The sequence below is a fragment of the Dipodomys merriami genome, unplaced genomic scaffold, assembly GCF_024711535.1.
Source record: "Dipodomys merriami isolate MVZ:Mamm:240054 unplaced genomic scaffold, mDipMer1.0.p SCAF_7, whole genome shotgun sequence".
NCBI classification, from domain to species: Eukaryota; Metazoa; Chordata; class Mammalia; order Rodentia; family Heteromyidae; genus Dipodomys; species Dipodomys merriami.
In genome coordinates, this window is record NW_027206290.1 from 6,118,038 (window position 1) to 6,130,377 (window position 12,340).

The following is a 12,340-nucleotide window of genomic DNA, read 5'->3' on the forward strand; positions in this document are numbered from 1 at the left end:
AAGAAAGAAACAAATAGGTTAAATTGTAACCTGTTACAATCATTTGTAGTTTAGAAAGTAAAACAATATTCAAAAAATGTTTAAAGTGGCAGTGTGAAAGGTGTAAAAAATAAAATAATAAAAAAGCCAGAAACTATATAAGTATAGTCAGATTTGAGAAATAATCAAATTGACCCTTTTAAAAGTGAGAAAGTAAGGAAAAATAATCAAATTGACCCTTTTAAAAGTGAGAAATAAAGTAATAGTAATGAAAATGTCATTGGACTGATTAGCTAGCAGGAAAAGAACCCAGGTAGAAGTCAGAAATAGGTCAGAGAGACATTTGAGTAAGGAAATCCATGGTAGACTCATGGTGTTCTAAAATATGGTCTGGACATGTGAAGGGATACCAGTTCACTTAGCTCCTCGATGTCTCCTGGAGGCATCTACCATCATATTCAGAGGAATGTTGGCTAGGCAAAGAGCATAGCATGCCATGCTATGAATAGGGTCAGGTCAGGAATCTGCTTGATTTTAGTGTAAAATTGGTATTGAAAGATAAAAATGTTAGAAAACTTTCAGAACTGTTTAAAACAGTTTGCAAATCTAGGAAGTTTATCAAATATTTAGTAAAACAGTAAATCCATAACTAGAGACAGATTCATGGAAATGGACAACACAGAACACACATACACACACAAAACAACCCACAAAAAGCCCACAAAACAATCATAGGTGAGAAAATCACTTCCACAGTAACTACTAGGTTCACAGAGATAGCATCAATGGATTATTTTCCAATTATTGAAAAGAAGTAAATGACAATCTAAAGTTGTGAACTCACTTTTTTTCTTTTTAAGAATCTGTCTTTTCTTTAAATATGGTGTATTCCCATGTATATATTCAGAATGGTGGGAGGGAGGGTAGAGAATTTGAGGGAAAAGTGCAGCAGTGGCGCTCACTGGACACTGATGAAAGTGAACTATACAACTCATGGGTGGAGACAGGAGGGACAACTGGGAGAGAGTGAGGAAAGAAGACACTACAAAAGGAAATACGCTCATTACCTGACTCATGTAATTATAATCCCTCTGTACATCACTTTTAAATAACAATAAAGTAAATAAAACAGAAAAAAGATCCAAGAAGAGGGACAAGAACTAGGAGAAAGAAAATTATAGGGGAGTAGAATTTGTGGATTGGGATATTTTGTACTGGCTTCTAAATGTTGGACATCGTGATTCTTCTGTTGCTTTTGCATGCCATCAGTAAAACCTATGGATCTTACCTTCAAAATTAAAAGTAACAATTTTTAAAGACTCAAGAAGAATGAAAAACACTTATTTTCAGATAAACACAACCAGCAGCCAACAACCACTAAAGGAACACTAGTGAAAAAAAGGACTCCCAAAGGAGATTGTGTTATTCCAGGACAAACAGGTAAATGAACTGAAAACTGGTCCTCTCCTGGATGGCGAGCAGACTCCTCCCTCCTCTTGGCCAAGTGCCTGCTTTACCTAGGCAACTGGCACAACTGGAGGAGGTCACATCTGCATCCGCTGAAGTCACATCTGGATCTGATATAGCCACACCTTCTCCCACCTGGTCCCACCTCCCCTTACCTGGTCCCATCTCCTTTCACCTGGACACACCTTCTCTAGCCCCTACCTTAGATAAGGCATGGCCTGGGGCCAGCCTCTCTCAATCCAGCCATGTGGAGTGCCAACCTAACCTGGTTCCATCCAGTCCGCTGAAAAAACCCTGTCCCTTGCTTGAATACCACGTAGATGATTTTTTTCTCACTCAGCAGCCTCTTTAAATACCTAACAAAAACCATGCGCAAAATATTCCCTAACTGGATGATCGTGATAATAAAATAATTTTTAAGTTAAAAACAAAACCACTAGAGTGCAAGTTAAAACAAGGGTGACTGGAGATTCTTACACTGTTCTTAGACTGTTGGGAAGAAGAGTTGCTGGTACAATAGACCCTCTACCACTTAAGCTATGCTTTCAATTCTGGTTTGTTAGCTGGAGGTAAGTCTAAAGGTTTTGTCTGACAGTGTTACCAGACAGAGGTGAGGATTCGTGAAGCTCCCCTTTAAATATAGGAACTCTTCAATTACAGTTCTTGACTTCCATCGCAGAATAGGAATTTCTGGACAAGTCACAATGGTAAGAAAACTTGGTAGAAGTTTATTAAGTAATCAGGCAAGGAAACAGACAAAAAAAACCCAGACTAACGGAAGGGCAGGGGCACACTCTAGCAGAGTGTGGGTGCTCTCATAGGGACATAAAGACAAAAACACAGACACAGACACAGACAAGGAGACATCCAGAGAGACACACAGCTCCTTGGGCTGTTGGTTATTTATAGGGTAAGGGCAGGGGGTCTGGCTTTAAATTATATAAAGCTAGGTGCTTTTATATTTTGCTTTAACTACACCTGTTGTTATTCTCAGAGTTTCCAGGTAAGAATGCATCCTGCCATATAACATCCTTATCCTTGAAAGGAGACATCCTGCTATCTGCATTTTGGGACATCCTGTCAGGCAGTTGTGAATTCTTGGGTGATAAATGCATGCCTTAGGAAAGAATGCATTTAGTTGCCTCTCTTTGAAGCAAAGATAGCATTTCTAAGTTTTTAGATGCCATATTTTTTAGTTACCTACCCCAGGCCTCAGTTTCCATAAGTTATCGCGCTTCAACAGGACTCGCTTTGAAGCTGGATTCCCACAGCTTGGTCTTCTGAGAAGCTATGATTATTGAACTTCAGTTGTTTTCAAGTATACTGAATAAATTTTAAAGTAGTTTAAAACAACAATTATAGTGTACATAACTTCTAAACCAGAGATGATTAGAAATTATTTAGAAAAACTTTTTTGTTTTGGTTAGAGCAAGAAAGCACAAATCAATAAAAAGTACAGAGATGTGTAACAGGTAGAAAGCAAAATGTTATACACAAAAACAAGTCAGCCACAGCTCATGAAAATAGATGGAGGTTAATGATTAAAAGTAGAAAAAAAATTCAGCAATTTTCTTTTTACAAGGCACACTTTGAAACCTAAAGATGTAGAAAGTTCCAAAAAGGATTGGGTTTCGTTATTGTTGTCATTTATTATTTTAAATCCCTCTCAAAGGTACTAACCAAAAGAGGATTGGCAAAAATCACATTAATATCTAACAAAGAAGACATTTTAAGATTAGTTGCATTATTGAGACTAGAGTATCCAAAAAAGCTAAATTTCCTTACAACTATATAGCACGTCTCAATTTTCACTCATATAGTAAAATAGTCCCAAACTATAAATGGGAAAGTAAGATCAGAAGAATTGCAGGGAGAAATATTGAAACCCCTTCATGATAGTTACAACTAGTTAGGTTTGATAAGGCCTAAATTACTGATGGGCCACTTATGTATGGTTAGATCTGATATCCATCTCAAACTAAAGCAATTTTTAGGAGACTATGGTGTGCTCTGATAAAAAAAAAAAAACACTTAAGTATGAAAAGGCAAGACATACAAAAGAAAGTAACTGTAATACTCTTAGGAAAAAAGCTTGTGAAAAGCAATTTATAAATATTTCAACTACTGTAGAAGCACTTCTGGTGGGGAGGAGGCAGGAGACAATGAGACTAACCCCCAAAATGGGCAAAGTAAAGCAAAGGAGGTGTGAACATTTAATTTTCATTCTTTTTTTCTTTCCTTCTTTTTTTTTTTTTTTTTGGTGCCTGTCCACAGCTCCACTTTTGGCTTTTTTGGGTGCTTAATTGGAGATAGGACTTTCCTGCCTGGGCTGGCTTTGAACCTCCATCCTCAGCTTCCAGAGTAGTTAGGATTGCAGACTTCATCCACTAGCACCCAGGGTCATTTTCATTCTTTTTCTTTCTTTCTTTCTTTCTTTTTGGTATATATTTTTATTGTAGAAATACTGTACAGAGGGGTTACAGTTACATGAGTAAGGAAATGAGTACATTTCCTATTGAGCATTGTTATCTCCTCCTGTTTTTCCCCTACCATCTCTTCCCTCCCCACCTCCCAACTTCTCTCTCCTCACCCTCCCCCAAGTTGTGAAGTTATAGTGTCTTGTACATCTCCTTGTTACAGTGGGTCATCCTGTCCTCATTTCAGCATTTTGTTATTTCCCTTCCCCTCCCCAAATTAGAAAAAATGTATATACAAGATGCAGAGCACCTGAATCATATACAGTGAAAACAGGGGTTATACCATGGGGGAAAGAACATAAAAAAGAAACAAAAAAATCACGTGGTGCATTATAAGTACATTAAAAACAACAGCAAGAAAGATAAAACCACTTGTGTCTCTATCTTGGGGTTTATTTTGCTTAGCATCATCTTATATGGTCATATGTACATAGCTTTTGGCCTGTTCTGCTTGTCCTAGACATATACTAGTTATTGCAAATAAGGGAAACCACGGGACCTATGTTTCTTTGGGCCTGGCTTACTTCACTTAATATAATTCTTTCCAAGTCTTTCCATTTCCTAACAAATGGGGCACTGTCAGTCTTTCTGATGGAGGCACAGAATTCCATTGTATGTATGTATGTGTATATATATATATATATATATATATATATATATATATATATATAGAGAGAGAGAGAGAGAGAGAGAGAGAGAGAGAGAGAGAGAGAGAGAGAGAGAGAGACCACATTTTCTTGATCCATTCATCTACTGAGGGGCTTCTGAGTTGGTTCCATATCTTAGCTATGGTAAATAATGCTGCGCGATAAACATAGAGGAAATAAGAATGGCCAATAGACACATGAAGAAATGCTCAACTTCTGTAGCCATAAAGAAATGCAAATCAAAACAACACTGAGATACCACCTCACCCCAGTTAGAATGGCTATAATCAAGAACTCTAATAACAACAGATGCTGGAGGGGATGTGGACAGAAGGGAACTTTACTGCATTGTTGGTGGGAGTGTAAACTTCTTCAGCCACTCTGGAAAGCAGTATGGAGATTCCTCAAAAGACTACACATAATGCTCCCTCTGACCCAGCAGTCCCACTTTTCTAAAGCTACCAGCACAACTACGTTTATCGCAGCACTATTAATCATTTTAATTTTTTAAAAGATCGACTCAGTACTGACCACACCAGCAAGCACTGTATTGAGTGGCCGGCATCTCAGATCTCCCGAGTACAAAGAGACGAGACAGAACCAACACTTTTTAAAAGTTTCTTCAAACTAAGATCGAGAAACTAGAAGCACTGTGGCAGAAGGAAAACGGCGCAGGCACGAAAGACGCCTATAAGCAGCCGGCGGGGTCCTAGGCGGTCACAGGACCGTCTGTCCTTCAGGCAGGAGCGTGGGCAACCCTGTCGGGGCGGGGAAGGGGGCCTTCGTGCTTGCTTCTGCGCAGGCGCGGCTCCTAAATCTACCCTGAACCTTCCCGGTTTCTGTCTTTTCGGTTCCAGACATGGTGAGTGTACGTGCGTTTCGGGGCCTTCTCTCGGGTGGGTGAGCCAGACTGTAGCGTTGAGCGGCCATCCTCACTGTAGAACTGGCTGATAAACACTGGGGAATGGTTAGGTCAAGACGTGGGGCTTGAAGGTTTCCTGAGCCGAGGGTGAAGTGTTACTCAGCGTTTTCTGCAGACCTCGCGGGCAGCATGGCTGCTGCCGTCTTACCCAGACTTCGTCCTCCTAGGCTTCTGTGCACATACAGGCACATGTGTTCGTGCATGCATGCGTATGTGCGTGTACATACATCTTCACCAGTGGGTGCAGTTTTGCGTGTCTTAACTGTTTGGTGGGTAATCACTGGTCTATAGGAAATTACTTAAATACTGTTGGTAGTAAGTAGTCACGGGAAGGAGAGCAGCCCTTGAGCATCGGTCGGGAGGGGGTTGGTTTTGCAGCTGCAGACTCGGATTAAAAGTTGAAGATAGAGCTCGTGGGACTACCTATTAGTTGAAAACCTCAGTTTGTTCCAGCAGGTTTTACAAAGTTTTGGGTTAGCCAGACTTAAGAAAGAAAGCCAACTTCATACATGTCCCATTTTGGTAAGCTTGGTGTTCTGTGGTGTTTCTCCCTTAATTATGTGACAGAGAAACAGACTACGATGGTAAGTTTTGGGTCGATGATGAGCCGGCATGTATTCTGAATCTAAAGTTGATTAATACCACTTTAGCTCTAGAATTACTCTGAGACCTGAAAATTACCAATATTGTGACCAATATCGTGAAATATGTTTTAAATTCCTTTTGGTAAGATAGTTGGCTTTTTTTCAAGAGAAACTCTGGGTTGATAGTGAACTGAAGAACTGAAACCTTTTGCTTCAGCTTCCCAATTGCTGGGATTTGTGCCAGTACACTAGCTTTTTTTTTGCCAGTATTGGGGCTTGAACTCAGGGCCTGGCACTATCTCTGAGCTGCTTTTGCTTCCACTTGAGCCACAGCACCACTTCCAGCTATTTATTTTTATGTGATACTGAGGAACTGAACCTAGGGCTTTCATGCATGCTAGGTAAGCACTCTACTACTAAGCCACATTCCCAGCCCCCTAGCTAGATACTTCTAAGTGACAAGATGAGCATAAATTCTGATCTATACTTAATGTATGATAAGGGGCCGAGTGTTAAGAGGTAAACATTAATGAAATGTTTTTATTTTGAAAGGGCACACCACAGAAGGATGTTACTATCAAGTCAGATGCACCAGACACACTGTTACTGGAGAAACATGCAGATTATATCGCGTCCTATGGCTCAAAGAAAGATGATTATGTGCGTATGATTTACTGTTGAAATAATAGTACAGGTATAAAATAAGCATGAGGGCAATATTGAAGTCCTATGTTCATCAAGTGGTATCCAACCACTCCTTGCAGAGAACTGAAAATGCTCATGTGGCTTAGTGTGATGGTTCACTTTGTATTTATGAAATTGGAGATAAGTCAGACTCAACCAATAAACTATAGACAAAGGGTTTTTGGGTTTCTTTTTGTTGCTGGGGTAATACTTTCTAGGTCAATGATGTGTTGGCATGTATTATCTGAATTGTTTATTGATGTGTAATAACACATTAGCTCTAGAATTACGCTGAGACCTTGAAAAAGTGTTACCTTAGTAGCTCAAACCCATTTGAGACAGTTTTAGGGAGTAATAAAGCAATTCCCCTGATTTCGGTGTTTTCTTCTATGCTGGCCAATCAGCTGAATTCCCCAAATTGGGGAAGATATACGTGACTTTTAACTTTTAAGCTAAATGTTAGATTTGTTTTTATAACCTATATTTTATGCTCCGTTAGAGGCCATGAAGTTTGTGAAGATTGAAATCTTGACGGGGTCTAACATTTTTATCTGCTGCCCATTCAGTTTGGGTTTGCAGAAAAGTACTGATTCAAAAACCTAGAACATTTTAATCAATGTAGTATTCTAGCATCTACAATACTGCCTGATATAAAGTAAGTGATAACTTGTTGAAACTTGAATAAGCCTGTTGCCTGAGTTTGCATAGGGTTCAACTTGGTAGCAACTAAATCCTCTCTTAAATTGTTAGCCACAAATTAATTAAATTAAACTACTTTTGAGTTAGAATTATATATATTGACTATAACCCTCATAAATTCAAACTGACACATTTAGGAAATTGTTATTTTAGGAATATTGTATGTCTGAGTATTTGAGAATGAGTGGCATCTATTGGGGCCTGACAGTGATGGATCTCATGGGCCAGCTTGATCGCATGAATAGAGAAGAAATACTGACATTTATTAAGTCATGTCAACATGAATGTGGTGGAATAAGTGCCAGCATTGGACACGATCCTCATCTTTTGTACACTCTGAGTGCTGTCCAGGTAAAGTTTTAAATTTCTGTTATGACTCAGTGAAGTCTTCCCCCCACAAGGTCAATGATGGTATGGCATGTATTAACTGAATGCAAATTTGATGTAAGTTTTAAAATAATACTGAGACCTTGCAGGGTAACTTTCTGTTCAATATATAACTTTGATATGAGTTTAATTTTGGTATTAGTGGAGGCCCATGTGATAGTAAATTAGAGTGAGTAGCTTCTAATGCCAAGTGACTGAAATTGCTTATGATTAAGGTTTTTATGGAATAAAGGGATTTTACAGAATAAATAGATTATCATTTATGTGCTTGAAGGCCTATTTACCATAGTATATTTGTCCTACAGATTCTTACTCTGTATGATAGCATTAATGTTATTGACATCGATAAAGTGGTGGAGTATGTTCAGAGTCTACAGAAAGAAGATGGTTCTTTCGCTGGAGATGTTTGGGGTAAGATCAGTTTTAGTTCATGCTATCCAAAGCTCAGTATTAAATGTCATGACTTTGGTAGTAACCAAGTTAAGTATTTCATCTTTTCAGATCCCACTAAAGCAGCTGGTCTGACTGGAGTTAATGGTCAGCTGGAGGTTCCAGCATGCCCTGTGGTAGTTACATACCAGCATACAGGAGCACTGGAACAAAGGGCCCAGTCTAAAAGATAAGGTAGGTGAAAATTTTCCCCAGTATTTGGTAGTTTTGAACAAAAGGGTGTTTTTTTTTCTGAAAGGGAAAGAAACCTGCTAGATTGGGACAAAATAAAGTTTGACTAAATTCCTGATTATTTGAGTGGAGGGAGGGAGTACAGTTTTGTATGATAAATGTAGATGATCTTTGCTTCAGGAGTGAACAAAGTACAGACCAGAGAGACCAGCTGCTTCATGGGATGTGAAAAATCTACTTTTGTAAAATAGGGTAAGTTTATTTGCATTATTAAAAGCTGGCTAGTCCTTCTAGTTTTTTTCTTTGCACTTGTACCTAATTTAATAATAGCAATTCAAGGGAATATGGTTATATTTCCTTGAATATTTAACATTTGTAATATATTCAGTTGTATAGCTTTTCTCATGATTATCTTAATGTAAAAGTTTAAACTATTGGGAATTGTATGTGATTATATAAATTTTTCTAGTTTACTGTTAACCCCATGATAATCTGTATGCCATTGATCTCTTTCAGGCGAAATTGATACAAGATTCTCCTTCTGTGCGGTGGCAACTTTGGCACTATTGGTAAGATTTGAATATCTTACTGAAATGATGAGACATCAGTGGAACAAAAACCATTGTGTTGCCACATTCTTGGCAAGCACTGTATATTTTAAACTAGACCCCATCCTGATCTTATCTTTATAGGGGAAGCTCGATGCCATTAATGTAGAAAAAGCAATTGAATTTGTTTTGTCCTGTATGAACTTTGATGGTGGATTTGGTTGCCGGCCAGGTTCTGAATCTCATGCTGGGCAGGTAATAACCTCATAAATGTATTTGTCAGTTTTGATGACATATCTTTAAATATTTAATAGTAACTGGAGTTATACATTAAATATCAATGAAGGAAATCAACAAAAGTAGGGTTATTGCTTAATAACTGCACGTTTCTTAGATATGTAGCTTATATATACATGGTATCTCTGACCCAAGCAAATATAAGTAGTCTCATCAGTTAGATAACCTTTCCTACCCTGAGTTGAGTCATCTTAGTTTGTGTCAGAGAATATTGTACAAATACTCAGGGTTCAAATTTGTAATTGGATGATAATAGAAACTTGAAATACAAAATGGGATTTTAGAAATTTGAGGAAGTTTTAATCTTTTATTTTCATGGAATCAATCTACATGTGTGTTTTATATTTTTAATTTTAGATCTATTGTTGCACAGGATTCCTGGCAATTACAAGTCAATTACATCAAGTAAATTCTGACTTACTTGGTTGGTGGCTCTGTGAACGACAGTTACCCTCAGGTGGACTCAATGGAAGGCCAGAGAAGGTAATATTTCATAAAATATTCTTTCTGCAGCTCTAAATTTATGACCTTAGGTGAGCAAAACTTACCTTCACATTGCAAGCAACATGGCTCTTGAAAATCTACTGAGCTTTACACATTGCTATTAAAGAAACAGATAAACCAGACTCAGAAAGACAGATGGTTTCTGAATCTAGTCTTTGAAAAACAGAGTTGTATACATAAGTGTTTCTGTTTGTGGGTGAAAGAAAAGGAAGGTAGGAGTGAAGGTGATTGATAATACATATGTGCGTATATAAAAATAAGAATGTCTAAATATCTTTGGTTTTTGAGGCAGGGTCTCATCACATGCTAACCTGGAATTCAAGATCCAGTAAATCCGGTTTTTTTTTTTTTTTGGTCAGTTGTGGGGCTTGAATTCTAGGTCTGGGCACTGTCCCTGCACTCTTCAGCTCAAGGCGAGGGCTCTACCGCCTGAGCCATAGCACCGATTCTGGTTTTCAATTGGTTTATTGGAGATAAGAGTCTCATGGACTGGCTGCCTGGGCTGGCTTTGAACTGTGATTCTCAGATCTCAGCCTCCTGAGTAGCTAGGATTACAGCCGTGAGCCACCAGCACTCAGCTTCCAGTAAATCTCTTGAGCATGAAATGTACTTAGTTTTAACTCAAAATATTCCTCAAACCTAAGGTAATAATGTGACAACTTTGTGACTCTTTACCATTCTAGTTACCAGATGTATGCTATTCCTGGTGGGTATTGGCTTCCTTAAAGATCATTGGAAGACTTCATTGGATTGATAGAGAGAAGCTTCGAAGTTTCATTTTAGCATGTCAAGATGAAGAAACTGGAGGTTTTGCAGACAGGCCAGGAGATATGGCAAGTATATTTGACAGTTTTTAAACTATGCACTACCACTTGCACAACCCTAGGGCTGCTGGTACCTACCTGGTTCTAGGTACTGTCATATAGTTGATTGTTCAGGTTTATTTTTTTTGTAACTTTTGTTTTAAAATATGAATGGACATGACATTTACAGAAATTCCTCATTGTGTCTAATAATGAGGTTTGAATGAAATTTCAGAACAGGGTATTTTTATTATATCAGAGATTTTCATTTTGTAATTAAACTGTGCTTGTTTTATAGGTGGATCCTTTCCATACATTATTTGGAATTGCTGGATTGTCACTTTTGGGGGAAGAACAGGTTAAACCTGTTAGTCCTGTCTTTTGCATGCCTGAAGAAGTGCTTCGCAGGGTGAATGTTCAGCCTGAACTAGTGAACTAGACTCATCAGTGGGAAAAATGCTTAATATAGTTTTGCAATCTCAACATTTCTCTATTTGAAGTACTTACTGAATCTAGAAGTGACTACTCTTAGTATTTATGTATTATATTTTGATGTATTAAATTAATTTTAATAAATTATGTAATTACATGTACTGTAATATAAAGGCTTGTATTGTATTTTCAGCTTTTTACTTTAATTCTTAATTTCTATTTGGAGTTTTTGTTTTGTCTCTATAGTAAACAATTTAAAATAAGATTTATTTTTAGTTCTCTTTCCCATGTGCTCCTAATTCTAGGTCCTATGACAGTAGTGTATTGGTTTGTTTGAAGAAAAAACTGTCCATAATGCAATCCCTAGAATTTTAGAAGCAGCTCTGTGTGATCAAGTTAGGATTCAAGAGATTCTTATGCTACTTTGGAAATCAGGTCATCCTGTCTTTTGGCTGTTTTGTAATGCCAATGGATAGGTTTCAGGCTGTTAGAGAAAGGGAAATAGAATCTTGAGTTTGTGGTGCCTTTGTAGATTTCTTGGGGGGAGGAGTTGATTTGTGTTTATGCACATTTCCTTCATGGTTATTTGTACACTTAAAAGATATTTTCCTACTTAGCAGCCTCTTCATGTACAATAAAACATTGTAAAAAGATAATACTTGTATTTGTTTAGTCTTCTGTAGTCACCTTTTTCAAGGTTTGCCACCTTTATTTAAAATATTACATCACTTTTAAAAGATACTAGCAACTCATTGGGATGTTTACACATCTGGCTTGAGTCACCTAACCTGTTGAAACATTTTGTTTGGACCCAGGTGTGACAGGTGCCTATGGCATAACAGGATCTGCTAAGGTAGGTGGTGGTTGGTTCATTATTCCTGTTGCTTGCACCAGCTTTCTTAAGCTGCTGCCCATGGCTTATCTATAGCGTCCATTCCCAGGAATACTTTACAGCAGTACTCAGAAGTTTAATCCTATCAACTAGCTTTTGACAACTCCAGTAAATTGGTGCCTGAGTTGCTATATTTGGGGAATATAAAAGTTCATGCAGTGTTCCTGTTTGCAAGCATAGAACTGTACTGTTTGAAACCATAGTCCTGGAAATTGGAGGTATTGGAAACTGACATCACTAGTCTGGTCAGCCATGTCCATGCTAATTTATAATAGTCTGTAGACCAGTTTTGTATTTGGTCATAAGACCTCCCCTCCATCCCCAAGGCAAAAAATTGGGTGCATAGTGATAAGATCTGTTTAAAAATCGGAATGAGGAAGATTGTACAGCTCAACGT

At 38.0% G+C, this 12,340-nt stretch overlaps 1 protein-coding gene and 3 non-coding genes across 5 annotated transcripts; all 4 read left to right on the forward strand.

Moving 5' to 3' along the window:
- The first annotated feature begins 5,374 nt into the window (after positions 1-5,374).
- On the forward strand, positions 5,375-11,707 carry Rabggtb (Rab geranylgeranyltransferase subunit beta). Of its 2 annotated transcripts, none has more exons than XM_070007307.1 (9): positions 5,375-5,432; positions 6,629-6,736; positions 7,613-7,810; positions 8,152-8,257; positions 8,984-9,036; positions 9,160-9,270; positions 9,670-9,795; positions 10,500-10,649; positions 10,918-11,707. In XM_070007307.1, the coding sequence occupies exons 1-9, from the start codon at positions 5,430-5,432 to the stop codon at positions 11,056-11,058; spliced, it is 996 nt and encodes a 331-aa protein (XP_069863408.1). In that variant the 5' UTR covers positions 5,375-5,429; the 3' UTR covers positions 11,059-11,707. The 2 variants fall into 2 exon arrangements, with proteins under 2 accessions (XP_069863408.1, XP_069863409.1); XM_070007308.1 differs by lacking the exon at positions 5,375-5,432 and adding an exon at positions 6,332-6,477.
- On the forward strand, positions 6,087-6,165 carry LOC138817370 (small nucleolar RNA SNORD45). The gene has a single exon (XR_011368828.1). It is a non-coding gene; the product is annotated as a small nucleolar RNA SNORD45 (small nucleolar RNA).
- Positions 6,978-7,061, forward strand: LOC138817369 (small nucleolar RNA SNORD45). Its single transcript, XR_011368827.1, has one exon. It is a non-coding gene; the product is annotated as a small nucleolar RNA SNORD45 (small nucleolar RNA).
- Positions 7,860-7,931, forward strand: LOC138817372 (small nucleolar RNA SNORD45). The gene has a single exon (XR_011368829.1). It is a non-coding gene; the product is annotated as a small nucleolar RNA SNORD45 (small nucleolar RNA).
- Positions 11,708-12,340: the final 633 nt, after the last annotated feature.

Bases quoted from the DNA above. Each gene is read 5' to 3' on its own strand.
- Rabggtb (XM_070007307.1), top strand. The intron at 6,737-7,612 runs GTGCGTATGATT...TTGTTATTTTAG, and splicing joins GCTCAAAGAAAGATGATTAT to GAATATTGTATGTCTGAGTA. The intron at 8,258-8,983 runs GTAAGATCAGTT...GATCTCTTTCAG, and splicing joins TTTCGCTGGAGATGTTTGGG to GCGAAATTGATACAAGATTC.